General features: G+C 39.9%; 2 protein-coding genes across 2 annotated transcripts in view; one reads left to right on the top strand and one right to left on the bottom strand.

Moving 5' to 3' along the window:
* ITPRID1 (ITPR interacting domain containing 1) overlaps window positions 1–26,888 on the bottom strand; it is a 100,868-nt gene that overhangs the window by 3,241 nt on the left and 70,739 nt on the right. Inside the window, exons 9-10 of the mRNA XM_004045274.5 lie at window positions 8,222–8,304; window positions 6,527–7,798 (exon numbers count right to left, since the gene is read on the bottom strand). Of these exons, the coding sequence (XP_004045322.3) occupies window positions 6,527–7,798; window positions 8,222–8,304 (1,355 nt within the window). The remainder of the gene's footprint in view (window positions 1–6,526; window positions 7,799–8,221; window positions 8,305–26,888) is intronic.
* PDE1C (phosphodiesterase 1C) overlaps window positions 1–26,888 on the top strand; it is a 703,814-nt gene that overhangs the window by 670,125 nt on the left and 6,801 nt on the right. Inside the window, exon 22 of the mRNA XM_063708446.1 lies at window positions 20,655–20,822. The gene's annotated coding sequence lies outside the window, so the exon portion shown is untranslated. The remainder of the gene's footprint in view (window positions 1–20,654; window positions 20,823–26,888) is intronic.

Below are 26,888 nucleotides of genomic sequence, written 5' to 3'. Positions count from 1 at the left end.
GTGCCTTTGCCTTGGTTTTCTAATTTAAATATACTCCTGCAGCTCCTGAGAACTTTGGAACTCTCCACTAACAGACTTGACCACCCTCCAGTCTGCCTCCCAGCAGCACAAGGCTGTGTCCCTGGGATGACCTTAACCTCCCCATCCCCCATTAAAAAGCCTGACTGAGAAATCTGAAGGCTGCCAGGAAAATTTACTGTTTGCTTTCGCCAACACCTGACACAGGCCCTTTCTAAGAGTATTTATTAAATGTTGATTATAATTGTAAATATGTATTTCTTACAACTCACAAGTGTCTCTCTCAAGGACCTGAGAGCCATTCCTTTGAAAAAAAATCATCTGGAAGGTTTGGGCCTCTGTCCCCGGTCTCTGGGAGGGCAGAATCCTAACTTCAGTTACTGCTGGCTCACAAACACAGCTGGTCTAATGGCATTGACATGGACCAATTCTTTGTGATTTTTCACTTTTCTGACTCTACTGAGACCCTACTCTCCACCCTCCCTTATTCTCTCTTTAGAATGCCCAAATCACCTCTGCACAAATTGGAGTGGAGCTCAGCTCTTTCCCCTGCTGTCAGTAGTTGCTGAACACAATCTGTTTTCATGGCTTTCACTAAAGCTACTTACCCTTGGCACCTCCAAACCTAGTCCATTTGCCGGCACTCTGATGACTTGCTGAGTTCTTACCAGCTATCCCCTTTGTTTTGCATCCTGGGTTGGATCATGCTTTGAAATCCATGACCCAGAACTCCAGGGCCACTAACCATTTGACTTTGAGTAATATTAATGCTTGTTAGGCCCTAAAGCCATCTCTATCAGACCCGCAGTCTTGGACCCCTTCCCAAAATCAGTGTAGCAGAGGCTGCTAGTTGACTACTCACAATCTTTCTCTCCTTTATTCTTGTTAACGAGAATACTTTAGAGGCATCCACGTGTCTAGCTAAAAAATTACATTTCCCAGCATTCCTTGTAGAGACAATGGCCGGTGAGCTGGGAACAGAGAGCATGCTGCGGGGCTTCTGTGGTGTGCTTTAAAGGAAACTGATCTTGCAGGCTGGCTGTTTTTAAGCTTCTCTTCTTCCTCCTTCCATGGAGACCAACCTTACAGCTAGGTGGACTCCTCTAGCCCTGTTTCTAGGAAGTCTGAGATTTCTTACCCTTCCTCTCTAAACCACATGGCCAACATCCTGGCAGCCTGATGGCTATTTTTACCAGAATTGTCATAATGGAAATACTTTCCTAAGAGTAATGTTTTTATATTGAAAACTCTCCATATTTGGTTTTGGAGTTTGGTTTTGATTCTATCCTCTCGTTTTTATACTGAATAACATATTTTGCATAGTAAAGCTCTTGCATCAATTTTGCAATTTTGCAATTACTCTTGCATCCATGTGAGTGAATTTGAACCAGTTAGGGAATCTCTGAAGTGATACTGATGTTGGCAGAAATGCTAGATTATGGCTCTTAAGACCAGAAAAGATCTTGTAGACCATGAAGGGCATCTGTTATAGATACGTGTTCTGACATAGAATGGCTAGTTAACTTGTCTGTGGTCAAAAAATGGCAGTAAGATTTCAAACCCATCTCTTGTTTCTTTTCTTTTCTTCTAAGATCTGAGTCACAGCAGGGACCACAGTATAGCTGAACACAAGGATAAGTTGCTTGTCCCTTAGCAGTGAGCTGTTTGAGTGGTTCTAGTAGCTTCCCATCAGGTAACCAAGACTTCCCAACTGGTTCAAATTCACTTCAAAGTTCTGGGGACAGTGACACCAGGATCATGGAAGTGTAGTGCTCAAATAGGCTAAACATCATAAACATTGAATTTTATGCTCATCTAGTTATTCTGGGGTAGCCTTTTGTGATTGAAAGGTATAAGACTGGGGTGCTTGGGTTTGGGAATAACTGATGGAGTGTTTGCTCTCTGAGAATGGTGGAGGGATGTGGAAGATTCTGAAACGCTGCCATCTTCTGGTTATTTGGAAACATGGAAAAACACATTTTAGCCCTAGAATAAGTATAGAAATGATTTCATAATAAAGAAAACTGTAGGTGAGAAAAAAATAAATAAAAACCCTCAAAAATAGAATGTTTTGAACATTTCTTCTTTTTCTTCTTCTTCTTTTTCTTACAATATAAAGGCTTGATTATAACCCAAATACCCAATGCAAGTTCTGCTCTACTGACCCAAACCCACTGAAACAAACTTTAACTTCAATGGTAAGAGCACCATCACCAAAAGACAATGAATTTTCACTTTGAATATGCTCATATTACTTTTTCTTATTTGTGTACTTTTACTTTTCTCTAAAACTAAATCATAAACAATATGGAAGCACTTCTAATATTCAGAAATCTTATTTCTGATAGATCTCATTTTCTTTTCTGGAATTTTTTTTGAATTAACACTTTTTAAAATTAACAAATTATCCTGAAGAATTTACCTATATATAACAATTTAGTTATACCAACAAACCATTTTTTTGAATTAACAAATTATTGCAAAGAACTCACTTATATGTGAAAATTTAATTATATCAACAAATCATTACCCTAGACAAACCAAAAAGGCCACAAAAATGGCATTTATCAATTAGTCAAATGTTTATCTGCAGTGTTATATATTGCTATATTAGGGGGGTAAGATAATGATGTTTTTGAGTCTTCAAGTCCTTTACCTAAAATTGCTCTTAGTTTCAACATCTGCTCAGAACTCCCATTGTCGTCATCTTCTTCTTCTTCCTCTTCTTTTTTTTTTTTTTTTTTTTTTTGAGAAGGAGCCTCTCTCTGTTGCTCAGGCTGGAGTGCAGTGGCATGATCTCACCTCACTGCAGTCTCCGCCTCCCAGATTCAAGTGATTCTCTTGCCTCAGCCTTCCAAGTAGCTGGGATTATAGGCACACACCACCACACCCAGTTAATTTTTTTTTTTTTTTGTATTTTTAATGGAGACGGGGTTTTGCCATGTTGGCCAGGCTGTTCTCGAAGTCCTAACCTCAGGTGATCCACCCATCCTGGCCTCCCAAAGTGTTGGGATTACAGGCATGAGCCACCATGCCCGGCCTCCCATTATCTTCTAAGAGATGTCCATCTCTGCTTATAATCTTCACTTGGTCCAAGAGCTATGTCCTGTTAATATTTTCGTAAATATTTTTTCTAGCCCTGTCTAGCACTTGGCATCTAATTTAAAGCCAATTTTCTTCAGAACATTTTTCAGGCCTTACAAACCCAGGCTCACTCTTAGTAGATGCTGCTGCATGCACTAACTTGTTCTCTTTGTGCTTTAAATGTCTTTAAGCGGTCTCCTCTCATGGAGGAATGCAATCTCTTATTTCCACTTGCTTTCCAGCACATGTGCCTGTGCGCATATGTATGCCTGCATAGGAGTATAAATATGCACACGTATATGTGTGTATGTTTGAATTGTTTCCTTTGAGTGTATTTTTTTCTATTTCTTTGGATGTAAATAAAGGGAAATTCATTGTCATCTGGTAAAACCTTATATAGCATCCATTTCAGCAGGTGTATGATGCCAAATCAACTGGATATAAAAGTACCTTTTTTTGTATAATTGCAAATTCTAAGAGGAAAGAAGGTGAAGGCAATAGGAGACAAGGCATTAGAAGCTTTCGGATGGTGGCCCTCACACCCATTCAAACTCCTACTTGTTTAAAATCTACCCACGTCTGAGGATAGTTACTGAGCATAATGGGCCACAAAACCTCCCTGTTTTCTGCAGAAGTGCTGATATGACAAAGTGTCAAATCAGGAGGAACATCTATTTCCAGCTGCCAAATCTCTCCACACAGCTGGGGCTACTCATGCCCAAAGCCCTCTTTTGACACTAGGCAGGAGGAATAAGAAGAGCTCGGGTCCACACTTGGTCACCCTGGAGCTGGCCCAGGTTTAATCTTCTGCTCCTATTCTGAATAATGTCCTTACCATGAGGAATCTGGCTCTGGGTTCCTGTCCCTTTTTCCCCCAGGGCCACCTCTTACTCTTTCCAGCCTAGCTTCCTCAGAGAAGCTGCAATCCTTCTACCTGCGAATCTGCTCCCAGGTGCTGGAGGCCCACTCACACTTTCAATCCCCAGAACCATGCTCCTGCAAATTCATCAGGACACCCCTAGTACCTCACAGACTCTCAAACCTTTTACATGAATGGTCTTACTGGGCTGTGCTACTGACCAGTCATGCTCTCTGGGTGCTGTGGTTTGCCTGATGGATTAAACAGGTCTAGAAAAACCATTTCTCCTGGAGTTTTGAACACAATTTTGTTATTTTTAACAAAATATACCACTAAATATGACTTAAAATCTTTGTAATGCTTGTCTTAAATGTAAATTAGAAAAATAATCTTTTTTCGGGATGTGCATTCCTATGTTAGACCAACAACCAGCCTTTCTTTGTGAAAACTGGAGTACCTAATTCTAGGATTTAATATTTTCCCCCATACGGCCTCTCAAAATGTCACCTTCTCCAGCTATCTTTCATCCCTAACATTTTTCCCTTACAAACTATGTGATCGGGTAAATGTTTATTCTCTTAGAGCTGAGTTTTACAGCCTTGACACTATTGACATTTTGGGCCAAAGAATTCATTGTTGTGGTGGCTGTTCTCTGTATTTTAGGATGTTTTGCAGCATTCCTGGCCTCTACCCACTTGTTGCCAGTAGCAACCACCCCCCTCCCGTTGTGACAACTAAAAGTGTCTCCAAACATCGCGAAATGTCATCTGGGAGTTCAGGGGTGGGAAATTATCTCCAGTTGAAAACCATTTACTTAGGGCATTTAAAATCCCCTCAACAAATGATGTAAATAATGATGATAATAATGATGATGGTGGTGGTGGGTGGTGGTGGTGATGGTTATGGTGATGACGACCCTACTGTTATCCAGGATTTGAACCAAAGTCTTTTGATACTCAAGAACGACCCAGCATACATTAGGTTTTGTTCTTTTCTTCCACTGAACTTTTGGAGACTATACCTAGAACTGATCACTATGCCTAAATGAAGCTTTCTCTTACCTGTTCAACTCTCACTAATATTAGGTTCATATAAAAATATTCCAAATGCCTGGGAGTCTTGCAATTAAAAAATGATCTGATAAATTATTTAAACTTTCCTGTAATCACTCTATTTACATCACATTTATGTAACATGATTTCTATACATTGAAAGGCCAAGTAGTAACTTGCTTTATCTTTCAAATAATCACTTTCTAATGTTAATTCTACACTTGCATAGATTTAGATATTTTAAAGTCGGTGTAAGTATAAAGAAGTATACTTTGCTTATACTTCTTTGCTTATACTGTAATGTCAAGCAGTTTACTGTTACCCAAATTGAATTTGAATTTGGACTTCCCACTTAGTCATTAGGAGGCATTGAGATAATTATTTAAACTCTCTCAGTTCTAGTTTCCTTGTCTATAAAGGAGGAAGGACCTGGCATATATTAGGAGCCCAACAAATATTTATGGAATGGATTAAAATGAAGGTTAAATGACATAACAGAAAATGGTCAGCATAGGCACTCACTAAATATTTGTGGAATTAAGAGAATGGGAAGGTAACTCAGCAGGCACTAAACAGAAGGTGCTCAGTAAATCGTGGTTCCACTTCACCCCGCTCTGAATAGCTGCAACCTATGTTCTCTGTGCCAGCCCCCTCACCTTTTCAACTCTCTATACAAGTGGTTTTATGTGCAATAGTCTTAATTTTTTAATCAATGGCTGGCCTTGAAAGCCTTGATCATTTCTTACCTTAAAAACTTACTAAAAAGGAGGTACTGGAAGGGCTCATTAAACAATTACTGATTAATCAAGGGCTAGAGAAGGCTGGAGCCATTTAGTCCTCAGTAACTATAGGGTCCACCTTTAAATAGGCTCAGCAAAGGTAGACCAAAAGCCCCTCTATTTGACGTGGGAAGTTCTAAGTTCAAGACCTGAACAATGTAAAACAGTCACAAAAATTGATTATAAGAGTAACACATATAAGAGTAACACACCCACACAATTAACATTACCTAGAGATTTCCATGTGCCACATGCTGGGCTGAGTGCTTTACAGGGTTCTTCTTATTTAATCCTAAAACAATCCTGTGTCCGTGCATGAATAGTCTCCCTATTTTACAAAAAGATTAAATGGCTTGTGCAAGATTATATAGCTAAACGAATTTAAGACACAGAACTTCTCAGCTAGAACTGGAGATGAGTAACAGATGCATTAATGCTTATAACCTTAGACATATGAATGCATGGTTCTACCCCTTAGTTTTCCTTTCTGTAAAATGATGATTAATGATAAAATTTGCTTTGCTTATTTCTAAAGGTGACTGATTGGAAGTATCGAGAAGAAATGTGTGATACTATATCATAAACAATAAAGCACTCTACAAATGTTATTCATGATTTAAAATAGAAAAGTTTGCCCTGAGATCTTGCATTCAGCAAGGAAGTCTGAATATTATCCCTGAGGTGTTTATCATGGGTGCATCTGCCTTTCCATCTTTGCCAGGGTGAACACTTACGGAACGTAGCTCCTTCACTGTAGTGTCCTGAAGGGCTTTCAAAGTCGTCATGAACTGGGCTTCCTGGTGACCAGTTAGTGAGCACAGGCAGTGCCTACAGACTGAGGGTTCAGGGCCAGGGCTTTGCCTCTCCCCGTGGCAGTGAGGGTGGTGATGACAGCAGATGCAGCAGTGGGCAGGTATAGCATGGCAGGTGCCCATTGGGCAGATACTAGAGAAGCCTGAGTCTAGAGAGACGGATTTGGTGAGGGGCTGGGGCCCATGTGTCAAGGTCTTGTTGCTTAGAGCTGAAGTCTGAATGGAAGCATCATTTAACTGTCTTGCTTTTGTCCCCAGTCTTGTTTCTGTTGCGGTAACAGGATCACACACAGTGCATTCTAAAGATGTTCCTCTGGGACCAGTCCCCAAGGACACAGCACTCTGAGCAGCCGACACCAGGCTGGAGGACATCTGGGTCATTACAGACCGGGAGCTGCCAGTATTTAGAGGAAGGTTTTCCATCTCAGCTTCTGTCCTAGGTAGTATCTGACCCAAAGTACCAGACCTTGACTTCACCTGGGCAGGATCTCCAGGCAGTTTATGGAGGTGGGGAATGAGCTTTTCAGATGTTTGAGCAAGGTCAGTTGCATAAGGTGTGATTTCACTGTGCTTGGGGATACACTGTGATGAGCTTTCTGGTACGAGTAAGCTGTGGTTGGTGTGAGGACAGAATCCACTGCTTTCCTCTTCTCGTGGGGCCTCAGAGTCAACATGAAGGAACTTGTCTTGAGTATGATCATTTCCAGGTGATCTTTGAGACTCATTGTGGTGGCTTTGCACTTTGCCAGCTCCCTCAGGCCTCACAAAACTGTCCTGCATTTCTGTGATGTGGGTTACCATAAACCCCAGAGGATGACCATATTTGGAAGTGGCTGTGGGTCTGGTGACCTCATACTCAGCATGGGGCATTGGCAGAAGCTGCCGCAGATGGCTGTCTTTCCTTGGGTGTTCTCCCCTCGTGGTGGTCTTGGCACAGGCCATGTCTGGGATATACAGCTCTGGTGTCCCCTCCATGGCCTCAAGCAGAAACTCTTCCTCCATCACAGATACTGAGGCCCTTTGTTCCAAGGCATTCGCTTCTTGGCTTGAAAAAGACATGCTCGCCCTACTCTTGGAATCTGGCCCATCTGACTCTAGCTGACAGTCCTGGGATGATACTAAGCTGTGGCTCTGATCTCTTGGCTTTCTACCTCCATTCTCAGCAGGACTCTGGCTGTTTGGCAAGGAAGGCATCTGTAGGGGAAACCAGGACAAAGGGAAACAGGTCAGGAAGTGGAGGAGGCAATAGGTTTAAGGTGAGATTTTCTTCTTGTCATTGCCTTAGGAGTCAGGAGATAAGGGTTGCAACATCAGGTTTTGCATCTGTTTACCACTTTACCAAGGTCCTCCTCTCTAGGAGGCTCAGCTTCCTTGCTTAGAAAAATCAAAAGGAAAGGAAGGCCACACTTTCTGGCACCTTGTCTAATATGACTCCATCATCCCCTGCCCCTTGGGTGCAGGTGGCTTGTGCCTTCTCAACCTTTCCAATTGTGGCTTGATTTAAAACACCCCTCTTTCTGAGTTAGCTGTGAGTGAGGTTTGGGTGGCAGCCTGGTTGATAGGGCTGAAGTGGGATGTTAGGGATGAGCAACAGGGCTCTGTTCCAAACCCTCCTACCTGGAGGGGCAGCGGTTCCAGCGGCTCCTCCAGGAACCCGCTGCTGTCAGACTGGCAGCTATTTGCTCTGTCCACCCTGGCACCTGCAGAATGAAAGAGGTCTTGAGGTTATTAAAGGGAAAACATGCGGCCAGCAGGACTGGGATCAATCCCTCTAGGTGCCTGACACACCATGGATCCTGCAGAAATGCCCACTGTGTGGAAGAAAAAACAAATGAGGGAATTCCACGGACATTTTTTTCTTGATTGTCAGAGAGTTCAGTTACAATTGCATCACTGGTTTTCTGATACAAAGAATAAAACATGAAACGAAGGAAGAGAAACTAATGTCTCTCAAAATCAAATAACAATATGGTTGTGAGATGAATCTTTACTAAGGGAAAGAAAATCCAGAAGGAAACACATATGCCTTAAATGCCACACTAATAAAATAATGAAAGACCACATTTTATATATTTGTGTGTGTGTATATATACATATTCTTGTTATTTATACTAAAGTTTGGATAAGGACCCTTTGCTAGCTTCAGCTGGACTATTTCTATGACTACAAGTTTGTGCTCATGTTTTAGATCACTGCTCTTGTCACCAGAAGAGGCTGGGACATGCAGAGAAAGGGCAAAGTCACGTGTGGGCAGGTTATGACTTTGTAAACAGGAGCATCCATGAAATGTTAAATCTATCTGTAGATTCTTACATAAATATTAAGTTATATATTGTGGGGGAAATAGTTGGCTACCAGAGCATCACCATGCTAAAGATTAAATAATGGATTTTTTTTCTCTTCTTTAATGAGAAATGCTTTCAGTTATACCACAGTATAGGCTCTAATAGGAAGTCTCTCAGGAGGAAGGGGGTTGCAAGGTGGCCTCCTTAGAATACAAGGAGCAGAGGGAGGAGCCTTGTCTGTCCTGGGAGATTAGGTATGTGTCTGGGAAGTGAATTAAGAGGAAACAGTTGATTGTCCATAGATACAATGCTTGAGTATTTGGTACCTAAGTGATAAATAGGGGATTTGCCTTTGCTTGAACAACTGCTGACGAAGAGTTCAAGGGAGGGAAATGATCCCAGCCTCTGCTTAGATCTCTGCTGGACCTCACCTTGAAGGACAGTTCCACTCACAAGAGCAGCATCATTCTTCTCCCTGTAGACAACAATGCCTGAGAGCCTTAACGGTCCATGTGTCTGAGCAAAGACAGCAAGTGGAGACAGTCTCAGAGGTGGCCAACCCAGCCCAAACCCCAGCTACCTCAGCCTGAGGCCAAAGTCAAGAGAAAGTAATGGCTCAATTTTGTATAATTAAACATTATAAACTCCATATTCTTTAATTCAGCCTCAAACATAACTAAAAGCTAAAAATCAGAGGGCATACATTTTAAAATAGCTCAATCCTAGAGAGACTGAGAAACTTTGAGCAAAATTTTGAGAATGCATATTTTTGACCTAGCCATTGCCTCTTGTTACATAGTTAAGGGTAAAAAAATAGAAAATATTTGCAAGTCATAGATCTAAATGAGACTTCTGCTTCTGGAAAGCTGTAGTAATAGGGACTAGATTTTTCCTCCTACCCGAACCAACTGAAAAACTAGACAAGATATGTGAAAAAAAAAAAAAAAGGTTTTCGAGACAGTGGACCTCAGACAGTTACAGACAGCAGTCCTTGAGAAACAGGAACAAGTGATATGAACCCTATAGTTACCCAGCTTAGCGCTTTGAGAGAGTTTACAGGTCTTGGCATGAGAAGGGGGAACCCAGGCTGAGCCCTGCAGACACTTGAAGCTGAGGAAACAGAGCTAGGAGTCCAAAAAGACTAAGCCAGCTAGAGTTCAAAGGGCACATAGAGGAGAGGAAGGAGCTGCACACAGAGAGAACTCTAGACGGTCTCTCTTGAGTATTCAGCTGAGTACTGATGAGCTCATGCATGTGAGAAACCACCAAAAGCTGGGAAGAGAACCATCAGAAAGGATCAGGGGAAACACTGCCCAGTACTCATCCAGAGCCTGGAATAGGGAATGTGCCCACCAGCCAGATGCAAAACCTCCTATTTCACAGGACATTGAGGGGTAGAATACTCAGAAGTGTCTTGCTTCAGGAGTAAGAAATAATTAGCCTTAGAATGACCACTGCTCTGGTCCCACCTAATGAGCCTTAAAAGCAAGACCTGAAAGACTTAAACTGTTTCCAAGTAACTTAATTGTGTCCAAGACATAAGCAAAAGAATATTTATGGTAATATAGTACCATCTACCACCTATATGGTAAAATCCAAATGTCTGGCATATATTAAAAAATAATAGGTGTGCAAAGAAGCAGGAACATATGATCCATTATGAGGAGAAAAATCAATTGAAACCACCCTAAGACTAATGCAGATCTTAGAATTATCAATTAAGAAAGAGCATTAAAACATTTATTAAAACTATATCCTGGGTACAGTGGCTCACGCCTGTAATCCCAGCACTTTGGGAGGCCGAGGCAGGCAGATCACGAGGTCAGGAGTTCAAGACCAGCCTGGCTAACACAGTGAAACCCCGTCTCTACTAAAAACACAAAAAATTAGCCAGGCATGGTGGCAGCCACCTGTAGTCCCAGATACTTGGGAGGCTGAGGCAGGAGAATGGCATGAACCCGGGAGGCAGAGCTTTCAGTGAGCTGAGATTGCACCACTGCACTCCAGCCTGGGAGACAGAGTGAGACTCCGTCTCAAAAAAAAAAAACAAAAACAAACAAACAAAAGAAAAACAAACTATATCCTGTATGTTCAAGAAGCTAGAGGAAAGATGAACTATGTTAAGTGGAGATATGCAAGATATTAAAAAAAAACCAAATTGAATGTCTAGAGATGAAAACAACAATGTCTCCAGTAAAATTTATACTGGATATATATAGCAGATTAGAGACTGCAGAAGAAAAGATTAGTGACATGAAGACATGGTCATAAGAAGCTATCCCAAATGAAACATAGAGATTTAAAAAAAGAAAATACTTTTTAGAACGAAAATGCATCAGCAAGTGATGAGACAAGTCCAATAGCCTCAGGTATAGGTAACTGAAAAATCCCAAAGAGGAGGGGAAGCTTTTGAAGAAATGTTTCAAAGAAAAGTTTGTTTCACAAAGTCCAACAAACTCCAAGCACCAGAAACATGAAGAAAACTACACCAAGTCACATGAAAATCAAATTACTGGCTGGGCGCTGTGGCTCACTCTTGTAATCTCAGCACTTTGGGAGGCCGAGGCAGGCAGATCACCTGAGGTCAGGAGTTCAAGACCAGCCTGGCCAACATGGTGAAATCCCATCTCTACTAAAAAATACAAAAATTAGCGGGCGTGGTGGCAGGTGCCTGTAATCCCAGCTACTTGGGAGGCTAAGGCAAAAGAATTGCTCGAACCTGGGAGGTGGAGGTTGTAGTAAGCTGAGATTGGGTCACTCCACTCCAGCCTGGGTGACAGAGCCAGTCTCCATCTCAAACAAACAAACAAACGAAAAACAAAAGAAAGAAAAATTACCCAACGCCAATGACTTTTTATAAAAACCCTTAAAATCAACCAGAGAAAACGAACATTACATATCGAGTTAACAAAGATAAGGATGGCAGATTTCTCATTGGAAATAATCCAAGTAAGAAGACAGTTGAGTAACATCTTTAGGGTATTGAAAGGAAAAATCATGTGGGTAAGCATTGAATATTTTATTTATTTATTATCTACATCTTTAAAAAAGATAATTGACTATTTAAACAAAAAAAATTAACAATGTCGTGTGGGATTTATTACAAAAACCTAGAAGAGTCTACAAACATAAACACCTGTTATTAAACTGAATAGTTTGTAGAAAAAGGTGCTGCCTGAGAGATTTTCCTTTAACTCTGATGTGCGACTTTTACACAGCCTTTAACCTGAGTAATAGAACAGCTGTTTAGTGTTGTCAGAGGAAATAGTGTATACTCACTATATATTTATTATAAGAAATTTACTAGTGTAATATTTAAGACTTCACTGCCTTTGTTATAATTAGTTCAATCCATATTAAAACTTTTCAGTTCCCTTTAGGGTTAGCAAAAATACCACCCGTTTTCCTCCTTATGTCAACTGTGGGTACAAAATTCATGATGATTCTTGCAGTAACCTTTCAAAAGCTCAATGCAGAACTTTAAATGTTTTTTCAGTACTATTGCAAATGGCCCTGCACACTTGGGTGGGAGCCCCTCTGCTTAATAACCTGTCGAGTGGGCAGCCCATCCTGAAGAATTTTCCACACGAACTTCCTGATTCCCTATTTAATAAATGGTATTGGGAAAACTGGCTAGCCATATGTAGAAAGCTGAAACTGGATCCCTTCCTTACACCTTATACAAAAATTAATTCAAGATGGATTGAAGACTTACATGTTAGACCTAAAACCATAAAAACCCTAGAAGAAAACCTAGGCAATACCATTCAGGACATAGGCATGGGCAAGGACTTCATGTCTAAAACACTAAAAGCAGTGGCAACAAAAGCCAAAACTGACAAATGGGATCTAATCAAACTAAAGAGCTTCTGCACAGCAAAAGAAACTACCATCAGAGTGAACAAGCAATCTACAAAATGGGAGAAAATTTTTGCAATCTACTCATCTGACAAAGGGCTAATATCCAGAATCTACAATGAACTCAAACAAATTTACGAGAAAAAACAAACAACCCCATCAAAAAGTGGGTGAAGGATATGAACAGACACTTCTCAAAAGAAGACATTCATGCAGCCAAAAGACACATGAAAAAATGCTCATCATCACTGGCCATCAGAGAAATGCAAATCAAAACCACAATGAGATACCATCTCACACCAGTTAGACTGGCGATCATTAAAAAGTCAGGAAACAACAGGTGCTGGAGAGGATGTGGAGAAATAGGAAAACTTTTACACTGTTGGTGGGACTGTAAACTAGTTCAACCATTGTGGAAGTCAGTGTGGCCATTCCTCAGGGATCTAGAACTAGAAATACCATTTGACCCAGCCATCCCATTACTGGGTATATACCCAAAGGACTATAAATCATGCTGCTATAAAGACACATGCACACGTATGTTTATTGTGGCACTATTCACAATAGCAAAGACTTGGAACCAACCCAAATGTCCAACAAAGATAGACTGGATTAAGAAAATGTGGCACATATACACCATGGAATACTATGCATCCATAAAAAATGATGAATTCATGTCCTTTGTAGGGACATGGATGAAGCTGGAAACCATCATTCTCAGCAAACTATCACAAGGACGAAAAACCAAACATCTCATGTTCTCACTCATAGGTGGGAATTGAACAATAAGAACACATGGATACACGAAGGGGAACATCACACTCTGGGGACTGTTGTGGGGTGGGGGGAGGGGGAAGGGATAGCATTAGGAGATATACCTAATGCTGAATGATGAGTTAATGGGTGCAGCACACCAACATGGCACATGTATACATATGTAACAAGCCTGCACGTTGTGCACATGTACCCTAAAACTTAAAGTATAATAATAATAAAATTAAAAAAAGAAGATCCCTTTATGTGCTTCTGGGCCCACAGCCTGTTAGTACTCCAGAGGCCTCTGCAGTAGACAAAGTATGGGATAGCAGAGCGTGAGACAGGACTAATTTCCACTTCTCACTCCCACTCCCAGACTATATAGGCATTAGGGGAACCAAAGATATTCAGCAGAAGAGGTTGAGCCTTGGTAAAAGATGGACAAGACAGACTTTGGAACCTATTGCTTTTTCTATATGTTTTGATGCAAGATTTGTACAACAAACTGTGAAGGACTCTCCATACATCATTATTATTATTTCAACTTTTCAAACAATCTCCAAGCAGTTACTATTCTTGAATATAAGCTTCATATGCAATGTTTGCTATTAACCCTCTTACAATGAATGGATGAAATTATACGTTAGAACACTAGGACAGAGTGATATGTTAGAGCCCATTTGTCCATGTGCTGGCTGGTTTATACCAGTCTGGTTGATATGGCATAGCTGTGTCCCCACCCAAATTTCATCTTGAATTGTAGTTCCCATAATCCCCACATGTCATGGGAGGGACCTGGTGGGAGGTAATTGAATTATGGGGGTGGTTTCCCACCCCCATGCTATTCTTGTGACAGTGAGTGAGTTCTCATGAGATCTGATGGTTTTATAAGCATCTGGCATTTCCCCTGCTAGCTCTCATTCTCTCTCCTGCTGCCCTGTGAAAAAGTGCCTTCTGCCGTGATTGTAAGTTTCCTGAGGCCTCCCCAGCAGCCACACAGAACTGTGAGTCAATTAAACCTCTTTTCTTTTTTTAAAAAAAATTATTTTAAGTTCCAGGGTACGTGTGCAGGATGTGCAGGTTTATTACATAGGTAAACTTGTGCCATGGTGGTTTGCTGCACCTATCGGCCAGTCACCTAGGTATTAAGCCTGGCATGCATTAGCTATTTTTCCTGTTGCTCTCCTCTGACGACCACCCTCCCCTTACAAGCCCCAATGTGTGGTGTTCCCCTCCTTGTGTCCATGTGTTCTCATTTAAACCTCTTTTCTTTATAAATTACCCAGTCTTGGGTATTTCTTCATAGCAGCATGAGAATGGCCTAATACACTGGTCCAAATGAAAATAAACAACTACAAAGGGTCCCTAAAAGGTAGAAAGAGTAATTTCCTCCAAAAGAGGTATACTTGTGATATAACTGTTGCCTTTCATTAACTGTACTTGTGTGTAAAGCACAAAAAACAAACCAATGTTTGAAACTCAAGCAATAAAAAATCAGACATTGGGAACCTCACTTGAATGATGAGATCAAATGGTGGAACTGGGCATAGTTCTCTCAGGTGTAGAGGCTTCTTTATCTTGTGTTTGTGTTAGAAGTGAAATGCCTGCATGTCAATCGTTTTGAGAGATTCACCAAGCAAAATGTGGGCCAGGTTACTGATGGTTTAGTTTCTTCAAGAGGCTAAAAATCCTTTCTCTTTATAGAGTAGCTTCTCAACAACTAGACTATGCACATCTAGATGTAGGATTTCCAAATTCTAAATATTCCCTTAGGGTCGTAGAAATTAAATGAGACAAAGGATGAGAAATCACCTAGCTCAGAATGGCCATGATGGATTATTAAACAAACAGACAAATACATCATTTATCACTCCCACACCCTCACACCTAATATGTAATACAACATATCACACCTAAGATGTAATACATTGCCTTTAGGGAAGGCAATATGGCATCTGGCAAGAGTAATGGCAGTGGTACCAGCACGCCTGGCTTATCCCACCCCACCCAGTTCCTTCAGCTAGCTAAGCCAAGACTGGGGGAACTTGAGACGTCTCATTACCCTCAGTGGCATTTTCCCTAGGCACTCAATATGCCGAAGGAGCCACAGTTCTTCCTTACTCTGCTCCAGTGGGGCCTTGACTTCCCACCTGGCACCTACCAGTCCTTTTCCTCCAGCTAGATCTTATCACCTAAGCATTCTATTGCTGGCTGAATCCTGTTCCAAACCAGTTGTGTAAATGGAATCCTTCACCACCACCAAGCCCTGCACAATTTTTTTCATGCCTCCTTAGACTGCTGGTTCCCCCATCCTGCCTATCCCATAGCTTAAGGGGGTCCACTTCTGTACACTGGATGCTACTGAAATCTAGTTAGGCTCCATGCTGAACCATCTAGAAAATTTGAAGCCTGCTCTACTGGAGTCTGATTCTGACTCTCCTACTTAGAGGCTGTGTGATCTGGAGCTTGCCTCTTACTCTCTCTGAGTCTGTCCCCTCATAGGGAAAGTAATGAATATGGTAATACTATGTTACTTGTGGGGTTGCAATAAGGATAATATCCAATAATATATTTCTAATAATATATAGGCTACATAATGTTAAATGTAAATTTTTGCTGCAGGACATCATTATTAATATTATCTGTTATAACCCAATCTTCATATCATTATTAATAATCATGGTTAATACTAATATTAATTAGAAATTACCATTTTCAGCACACAAGTGTCTTCATGGAGATAAATTTTACCCTCCCAATTAGGGGGACCCTGCTTGGGACAGGACTACTCTACTGACTTGTAAGTTGGGAAACATTTCTGCCTAGGAGGAGACAGACGCCTCAGGCACTTTGTTGGAATAATCACCAGATGGCAGCATTACACCAACCACAGAGTGGAAGAACCTGGTCCCTGCCAAAGGACCTTTGGACTGCTAAAATTAGTAAGAAAAGTCAACCTGCTTTTCTGGGCTGGGCTGGTCTGGTAATAAAAGCTTCTGAATTCTAGGTGGAAAGTTCATGTTTAAAATAGTCTGAGTTCACAGAAGCTATGAAATTGAAAGTTACATGGGAAGAGGGAGAAAAAGCAAAGAGGTGATGGGGTGTGAAGTGTGATAAAGTTGTGTAGAGCAAGAGAAATGTTTCAACCTCAGACTGTTTAAAGTTAACTGTCTTCATCAATCAATTCTACTTTAACTATTTTATGGTCAAGTTCCTATCTCTTCTGTCCTCCAAATGGTACAAAATTCTGTGACAGCTCTGTGGTGAAGCTGAGTCACCAAGCAAGTTAGCCTAGAGTTGGAATGGACATTAGAGATTAGGCAAATGCCAATGCCTTTAAGAGCTGGGCAGGTGGCATAAATATGTGAAACAGCTAGGCTTCAGGACAATGGGCGGTAGTGTGAATTGTTCAGACCAGAGAGCAGTTGTTCCTTCTAAGGCATTTTACAAAATTAATTTTCAATGTTTTGTAGAACAAACAAAACCTCTCTATGTTCCCCAGGTTGAAAGACGGGATGGTGCCACCTCCCTTCCAGAACACTCCTTATAGATGGTCATTTAGCTAGTGCTTACTCACTTTTGGTGACAAGCAATGACTCCTATCTGGTCAGAGAGCATCATACGTTTTAGGAAATTCGTCTTTGTATTGGCCACCTCTACCTTAGCATTTTACATTTGTCGGTCATAGCTCTGCTCCTTGGAGTAGTGCAGAATGTGTCGAACTCCTTTCCCAAAGACAGCTCACTTGGACTCTCCAGGCCTTTCTCCTCAGCGTAAATCTCCCCAGACCTGGCCGGTCGCGGTAGCTTACGCCTGTAATCCCAGCACTTTGGGAGGCTGAGGCAGGCACATCACGAGGTCAGGAGATAGAGACCAGCCTGGCCAACATGGTGAAACCCTGTCTTTACTAAAAATACAAAAATTAGCTGGGCATGGTGGTGCCCACCTGTAATCCCAGTTACTCGGGAGGCTGAGGCAGGAGAATCACTTGAACCAGGGAGTCGGAGGTTGCAGTGAGCCAAGATCGCGCCACAGCACTCCAGCCTGGCGACAGAGCGAGACTCTGTCTCAAATAAATAAATAAATAAATAAATAAATAAAAATAAAAATCTCCCCAGACCCTTTAAATCAGCTCTCACAGGGCAGGCTTTTCAGGCTGTTTGTGTCTTGTACTTTTGAATAGGCTCTTACTTAATGCTTGCTGTAAAACCTGTCACCCAGCTGGGCTTCAGTAGTAGGGATGACGGTCTGACCAACATGGAAAGGAGGAGGACTGCTCTTTTCCTGCTGCTAGATTTCACTTCCATACACACAGCCTAAGGTTGTGTTAGTTTAGTCAGAAGTTGTGTTCCCAGTGTTCGGTTACACTGATATCAGTCTCTATTTTGAAATCAATAAATAAATGTTTAGAAACCTAAGTGAATGGTTTAGTTTATATCCTTGTGAAATTTGATCTAGCTTGTTTGGGACCATGGTTCCATCCTGTCATGGATAATTTTTATTTATTTATTTATTTATTTATTTATTTATTTATTTATTTATTTTTTGAGAAGGAGTCTCGCTCTGTTACCCAGGCTGGAGTGCAGTGGCACAATCTCGGCTCATTGCAACTCTGCCTCCCGGGTTCAAGCAATTCTCCTGTTTCAGCCTCTCAAGTAGCTGGGACTACAGGCACGTGCCACCACGCCTGGCTAATTTTTTGTTTTTTTAGTAGAGATGGAGTTTCACCGTGTTAGCCAGGATGGTCTTGATCACCTGACCTCATGATCCACCTGCCTCAGCCACCCAAAGTGCTGGGATTACAGGTGTGAGCCACCATGCCCTGCCTCTGTCAAGGATAATTTTAATCTTCATTCTGAAATTGATTTGTGTTGTCTATGGCATTGAAAAACATTCTTGCTGTAGGACAAGTCACTGTTAATATTCTGAAGAGAATAAGCCACAGGGAAAGAGCATGGTGGAACCTTCTACTGGAAACCTTCATTCCTAACAGGTGGTCACTGGGCCCTGCAGGGTCCTATGCTGTGCTAGACACTGGTCAGCCGGCATCAACAAAGATACCTGCCATCACGGAGCTTATATGTATCTTGACTCTCATCCTAAAACCGGAGAAAGACTGAAAATATTAGTAGTTATTGAAAATAATCCTGAGACAATTATTTTTCTATGCCAAAAGTCTCAGGCAGAAGAGTCTCTATCCTATGAAGATTTCTACGTTAACATTTTAATTACTTCCATTAGCACTCTCCTGAGGTTTTGGTTTCAAGGTCTTACAGCCTAGGTATTCTTCCCTTCCTTTCTTCCTCCCTTCTTTCCTTCCTTCCGTTGCTCCAGGTCTAGCAGTCCCTTTGTTCTTCAGTCAAAATAACCTTCCTTCATTATTAAAGAAAAATCCGCTTCTGTAAAATTAACTTATCTTTGGCTCAATACTCTTGCTTTTCAGTATTATAGAAGTAATACAAGGTGGTAAAGAAAATTTGGAAAAATAAAAAATCATAAATAAAAAATAAAGATCATTATAACCTAACCATGTAAGAAAATGACTAAAATATTTCTATGTATTTAGGGCATTTTGTTTGTGCACATTTATATGTCTGTGTTTTGTAAAATAATAATCCTAATACACATTTTATATCTTGTTTCTTTTCATATGATGTGAATTTTTCTTATCAAAAATTATGATTTGTGCGTCTGTGTGCGCACGCACGCATATGTGTTTGTGAGCACATGCCTTTTTCCCCCAGATTTTGGTAGCATAATTGTGCCACTTCTGTAAAAAACAATTGATAGGTTTCTCTTTTTTTTTATCTGCTCTTCAGCAGTTCGGAAGGCTTAGGTAGTATTATTTTCTTACAATGTTAAAAGAGCTTAGCCATAAAACTGCTGACAATGGTATACCTTAAAAGATGAAACTTTTTAAAAACTTTTAATTTCTTCAATAGTTATTGATATTTTGGGATACCTACTTCTTGAGTTAATAACTTGTTTTTCTAACGTCACCAACTGAACAATTTATGTTCATTCTATATTCTCTAAAAAGACTGTTTCTACCTCTCATCCTAGCTTTGGCCTTATTTCATACATTTTTGTATGTATTTTTTTCTTGAATTCAGCACTATCTAATAATGTTGTAATTCCTGTTTTCTTTTTGTTTTCATTGACATACTTTTTGATATATTTTGCCCATTCATTTTGCTTTTAACATCTCTTTGATTCTTTATTTTAAATGTGGATAAAATTTCTTAATGATCTTTTGAGTCTTTTTCTTTGTAGGTTCATTTATTCCATCTATAACTATTTTCATAAGCTATATATTTAGCCTTATTGTTTGTAATTTTATATCTATTTTTATAACTGATTGGTAGAGTCAATATGTGACATACTCCATGCAAATCTTCCCTGTTGTTCTGAAAGTAGGCATCACTAATAATCCATAATCCAGTCTTTTCTGCTGAGCTGAAATTCAGACTCAGAATCTTTCTTAGTTCAACATTACTAATAGCTAATACTAATCAATGAGAATTGGGACACAAGTTTTAATCTATTTGTCATCCTACTGATGTATTAATAAAGACAGAGTATAACTTCACATTTAAGTAGGCCTGATTTTGAACTGCATCATAAATTGTTATCTCAGAGACTTAAGTGAGGATTAAAGGAGATAATGTAAAACACTTAGCATAGTTCCTGGCACTCAATATTTGGTAGTATTACTAATATGATTAATTTTCAATTTTTTTTTTTTTTTTTGCCAAGTAGACTATATTTTCTTTGATTGCCTCTTTTCCTCTGGTAATTTAGAACACATAAAACAAATACTATGATTTTAAATTTAATTAGTAGTAACATCAAAAATTCAAACATATTTCAAACACCAAGAATTAAACAAGTACCTATTAACTCCCCAATTAATCAGTATTTGTTGACAATTTCATTTTCTTCTGTCATTCAGCTTTCTATGATATAATCTAGGATTTTAGATCTAGCAATTTTGTGTGTGTTTCTTCTCTTTTAAAAATATTCATGATATTTATTATATTTATATCGTGTTTGTATATTTTACAATTCTTTAGACTTTGCCTTACCTGTCCTTTTAAGCAAGACTTCCTAATTCAGTACACTGGTGTACATCTTTGACATTTCTTTTTCAGGAAGAATATATGGATGCTGTATTTCCTGAGGCCTTTCTTATCTGAAATGTTGCTTCATATGACAACTTGAAAGGCACACAATTCGTGAGTTGCAAAATGTCTACTTTAAAATACAACTATGCACCTCCACTATCTTCTGGCATCTAATATGAGGATGCTTTTTGAGAGGTGAGTGAGCAAGGAAAACATTCTCTATTGGACCCATGGTCTGACCATTGTATTTTGAAAGATAAAATTCGCACTGCTTCCTCTAGCATCTTTTCACATCATTTTCTTAAAAACTGTCATATCAAAATACTACCTTAAAAATTGTTGAAAAATATCCTTTAGAGTAATATGTTCAGAGGGCACAACCTAATGATAACTGTTTCTATTCCCCCTCCCTACAAGCTGTGTTTCTGTCCAGGGGAAGGAAAACAGGCCATTGTGCCTGGAGCTTCGTGGCATGGAGTAATCATGGGTTTGGTAATGCAGGGACTTGGAATGAAGGAAGTTAGAATCTAAATCCAATTAAATATTTCTGAAACAGAACATTTATATGAATCTATAAAGACTGTGTTGTTTAAACACACATATCTTCTTTGTCTACATAGATACTTAGTGGATATTCCTGAGACAAAAAGGAGGGCAGATCCGATTTTGAATAGCAAATGTGCATGCAATGTCCTGGAAGAGTGCAATGACAAATTTTAATTTAGATCCAGTGCTTACTCATATTTTACAGAAATAGAAGGATAGAAGTTTCCAGGGCTAAGTGAACAATGTCCCATGACCACTTGAGACAATAGATAGGTTTCAAATTTTGTAATGCCAATTTTTTTGGAGACTTTAATTTTTCTACTGATTCAAGTACCACAGTTCTAGTGATAACCAGTCCAAATGTTTTTTTGTTTTTGTTTTTTCCTCTTGTGAAGCTAGCTGGGAGGAAACATTGTCCTTGTTGAGTCCACTGGTTGATTGGCAGGGATTACATCAAATGTTCAGACAGTAAGAAGAAATAGTGCTTTTACAAGGCAGCCCAGTTCCTCACGTTTCGTAGTTACCAAGCTGAAGAACTAAAGTTTCCATCAAGAATCACGCTCAGGCCGGGCGCGGTGGCTCACGCCTGTAATCCCAGCACTTTCGGAGGCCGAGGCGGGCGGATCACAAGGTCAGGAGATTGAGACCATCCTGGCTAACACGGTGAAACCCTGTCTCTACTAAAAATACAAAAATTAGCGGGGCGTGGTGGCGGGCGCCTGTAGTCCCAGCTGCTGGGGAGGCTGAGGCAGGAGAATGGCGTGAACCCGGGAGGCAGAGCTTGCAGTGAGCTGAGGTCGCGCCACTGTACTCCATCCTGAGTGACAGAGCGAGACTCCTCAAAAAAAAAAAAAAAAAAGGAATCACGCTTGTGTTTCTCTTCCTAGCTGCATTCTGGGGGACAGATGTGGGATTCCTGGCTCCATCAGAGTCAGAAGGCATTCTCAGGGAGACCAGTCATTTGTTGGCTATTGTCTATTTGTCCTTCCTTGCACCTGTTACCTTCTATTCTGATCATTCTCTGCCCTGCCTGTGCTCCAGGCTTTCTCTTGTGTTCCATCAATGGGAGGCACCGGTAGGAGTAGGAGATTGAAGGGCAGAAGAAAGAACATGGATTATTTATTGACCACTCCCTCCTTCAGGGCACTTTTTGAAAATGGCTGCCGTCCTTTATTGTGAGAGCTCTTTTTGAGAGGTCTCTCTCCTCAGGCTCCAACTTTCACAGGCTCCAGTAGTCGGCTCCCTCTGCTTTTTTAGGCCTGGGGTGACAAAGACTTTCTGCTCTTATTAACCTTGAGGTACTTCCACATTTCTTGTTGGTTCCTTGAATCCCACCCACTTCAGTAAATAGCCCCTTTCTAAAACTCTCTTCAGTTAAACCCTTTTGGATATGCTCTTTCCTGCCTGAATGATACTCATAGTACAATAACCAGACAACTTAGTATTCACTTAAAATTGTATCTTTTCATTTTAATTCCAATTTATCTCCTTTTTAATAAAAAGGAAGTTTTTGTTTTTAGGGACATAAACCACCCAAGCTTAGAAGAAAGATGTGCAGAGGATTGAGACACTGCTTTCCATTCTGTCAAGTTTAGTCACTTTCATTTCTGACCTGTTTACTGAATTTTTTTTTTTTTTTTTTGAGACAGTGTCTTGCTCTGTTGCTCAGGCTGGATTGCAGTGGAATGATCGCAGCTCACTGTGTAGCCATGACCTCCTGGGCTCAAGCAATCCTCCTGCCTCAGCCTCCTGAGAAGCTGGGACTACAGGTGTGCACCATCCCATTGGACTAATTTCTTATTTTTTTGTAGAGATGGGGTATTGCCATGTTGCCCAGGCTGGTCTTGAACTCCTGGGCTCCAGTGATCCTCCTGCCTTGACCTCCCAAAGAGCTGGGATTATAGGCATGAGCCACCATGTCTGGTCTTCACTTACATTTTGATGATTCTCTAAAGAATATCTTCCATGATGTCACTCTTTTTTGTTTGCATCACCAATATTACTTTTTACTGATTCCAACCCATTTTAAATTTTGATAAAATTATTTGATGTAGTCTCACTTATTCATGTAACAATAATTTACTGATTGATTGGCTGCTCTGTGCCAGGCACTGCGTGGACAACGGGGAATACTGAAAGACACAGCCCAGCCATTGAGGAGCTTCTCCAGTGGACAAAATCCAAATAAGGATAAAATAGATGGTAATGGAAAACACTAGGAGTGCTTTTGAATTGTATTTCATAGTAATAAGAAATACTCCAGAACACCTTCCTCAACATATGTGTTTTAGACATACATAATTCATAAGGCATACTGCCTAAGCATTGAAATAAAATAAATAATCTTCAAGCTGGGTGACCATCCACTTTCTAGAAGAAAGCTTGCTATATTTATTTGTTTATCCCACAAACATTTTTCTGTTGGGTGCTTACTGTGTGTTAGGCAATGTGCTAGATTAGGGGATATAATGGAGACTAAGACTGTGCCTCTGCTCTTTCAAAGTTTATAGGCTAATGTTCTGAGAATGAACTCTGAGCATGTGTAGTAGTAGCCCTTATAAAGATGAAAACTGCCACAACAAGAGTTTTGGGGCACATTTAAAACTAAGTCCCTTTGGGGATCCAGAAGCACTGACTCCTCCTTTACAGCATGGTGTCACCGACATGTCAAAAACTGTTTTGATTCAAATGCTAAAAACTATTCAGAAGAGAAATTCTGAATAACTACTGCAGGAAAAATATAAAATTAAACAGTTGTATCCATCTTTGTGATATTCATGACAGCAAAGGGAAGCATACTACAGAAAGGAAATAGTAAAATGCAAACAGAAATATAGTGGAAAAACTTACTTCTATCTAAGTAGCACCAGATTAATTATGATAATTTTAAAAGTTATCAGTGACACTTCTTAGAACATAAGGTTACACACCCAAAGTTAAAGCATGATTATGGTCACTAGGTGACTTACTTCCAATGAACTCTTCAAAAGGAGTTATGCAGTTGGCCTAATTTTAAAAAGCAATTTTAATATCTTTAGTCACACAAAGTATATTTCATTACTTTATGTGATGTTATGATTCTTTTTTAAAGAACTTTGCTTTTACAAAAAGAAAGCCCAAAGATGCATACACATAGTCACAGATTTTTAGATGGGATTCGTTTTCCTTTTTTCTTGGTAAAACATGTTTTTGCCAAGTTTACAACCCACTTGAACTTCTGTCTGTTCTTTGATTTTAGAATCAACTTGGACTCCTTTTAACACTGGAAAAATCACAGAGTTAGTCATAAAGTTTTTTTAAAAGTCTTAGCAAAGTTTACTGAAGATTTTTATTATCACCAAATTATCTGTAAGTAAAAACCCTTCTTACTAACATTAGGTGTACCTGTATCTGAAATACAGCGTTTCAATTTAAGATGAGATCACTTTATTTTAAGCATTTATAAAATAACTTTATAAAGAAAAAAATCTTAAAAAATTACATTCTAAGAAAAGCTTATTCTAATTCTTTAACTGTTTTTTTTTTTTAATTATACTTTAAGTTTTAGGGTACATGTGCTGCACAACGTGCAGGTTAGTTACATATGTATACATGTGACATGCTGGTGCGCTGCACCCACTAACTCGTCATCTAGCATTAGGTATATCTCCCAATGCTATCCCTCCCCCCTCCTCCCACCCCACAACAGTCCCCAGAGTGTGATGTTCCCCCTCCTGTGTCCATGTGTTCCCATTGTTCAATTCCCACCTATGAGTGAGAATATGCGGTGTTTGGTTTTTTGTTCTTGCAATAGTTTACTGAGAATGATGATTTCCAATTTCATCCATGTCCCTACAAAGGACATGAATTCATCATTTTTTATGGCTGCATAGTATTCCATGGTGTATATATGCCACATTTTCTTAATCCAGTCTATCATTGTTGGACATTTGGGTTGGTTCCAAGTCTTTGCTATTGTGAATAGTGCCGCAATAAACATACGTGTGCATGTGTCTTTATAGCAGCATGATTTATAGTCCTTTGGGTATATACCCAGTAATGGGATGGCTGGGTCAAATGGTATTTCTAGTTCTAGATCCCTGAGGAATTGCCACACTGACTTCCACAATGGTTGAACTAGTTTACAGTCCCACCAACAGTGTCAAAGTGTTCCTATTTCTCCACATCCTCTCCAGCACCTGTTGTTTCCTGACTTCTACCTGTTGTTTCCTGACTTCTTAATGATTGCCATTCTAACTGGTGTGAGATGATATCTCATTGTGGTTTTGATTTGCATTTCTCTGATGGCCAGTGATGGTGAGCATTTTTTCATGTGTTTTTTGGCTGCATAAATGTCTTCTTTTGAGAAGTGTCTGTTCATGTCCTTCACCCACTTTTTGATGGAGTTGTTTGTTTTTGTCTTGTAAATTTGTTTGAGTTCATTGTAGATTATGGATATTAGCCCTTTGTCAGATGAATAGGTTGTGAAAATTTTTTCCCATTTTGTGGGTTGCCTGTTCACTCCGATGGTAGTTTCTTTTGCTGTGCAGAAGCTCTTTAGTTTAATTAGATCCTATTTGTCAATTTTGGCTTTTGTTGCCATTGCTTTTGGTGTTTTAGACATGAAGTCCTTGCCCATGCCTATGTCCTGAATGGTAATGCCTAGGTTTTCTTCTAGGGTTTTTATGGTTTTACATCTAACGTTTAAGTCTTTAATCCATCTTGAATTGATTTTTGTATGAGGTGTAAGGAAGGGATCCAGTTTCAGCTTTCTACATATGGCTAGCCAGTTTTCCCAGCACCATTTATTAAATAGGGAATCCTTTCCCCATTGCTTGTTTTTCTCAGGTTTGTCAAAGATCAGATAGTCGTAGATATACGGTGTTATTTCTGAGGGCTCTGTTCTGTTCCATTGATCTATATCTCTGTTTTGCTACCAGTACCATGCTGTTTTGGTTACTGTAGCCTTGTAGTATAGTTTGAAGTTAGGTAGCGTGATGCCTCCAGCTGTGTTCTTTTGGCTTAGGATTGACTTGGCAATGCAGACTCTTTTTTGGTTCCATATGAACTTTAAAGTAGTTATTTCCAATTCTGTGAAGAAAGTCATTGGTAGCTTGATGGGGATGGCATTGAATCTGTAAATTACCTTAGGCAGTATGGCCATTTTCACGATATTGACTCTTCCTACCCATGAGCATGGAATGTTCTCCCATTTGTTTGTATCCTCTTATTTCATTGAGCAGTGGTTTGTAGTTCTCCTTGAAGAGGTCCTTCATGTCCCTTGTAAGGTGGATTCCTAGGTATTTTATTCTCTTTGAAGCAATTGTGAATGGGAATTCACTCATGATTTGGCTCTCTGTTTGTCTGTTATTGGTGTATAAGAATGCTTGTGATTTTTGTACATTGATTTTGTATCCTGAGACTTTGCTGAAGTTGCTTATCAGCTTAAGGAGATTTTGGGCTGAGACAATGGGGTTTTCTAGATATAAAATCATGTCATCTGCAAACAGGCACAATTTGACTTCCTCTTTTCCTAATTGAATACCCTTTATTTCCTTCTCCTGCCTAATTGCCCTGGCTAGAACTTCCAACACTATGTTGAATAGGAGTGGTGATAGAGGTTTCAAAGTTTTCCTTTGAAAACTGTCTTGTGCCAGTTTTCAAAGGGAATGCTTCCAGTTTTTGCCCATTCAGTATGATATTGGCTGTGGGTTTGTCATAGATAGCTCTTATTAT

This window comes from Gorilla gorilla, chromosome 6, assembly GCF_029281585.2.
Source record: "Gorilla gorilla gorilla isolate KB3781 chromosome 6, NHGRI_mGorGor1-v2.1_pri, whole genome shotgun sequence".
Classification (NCBI taxonomy): Eukaryota; Metazoa; Chordata; class Mammalia; order Primates; family Hominidae; genus Gorilla; species Gorilla gorilla.
This window is presented reverse-complemented; position numbering and strand designations above follow the sequence as displayed.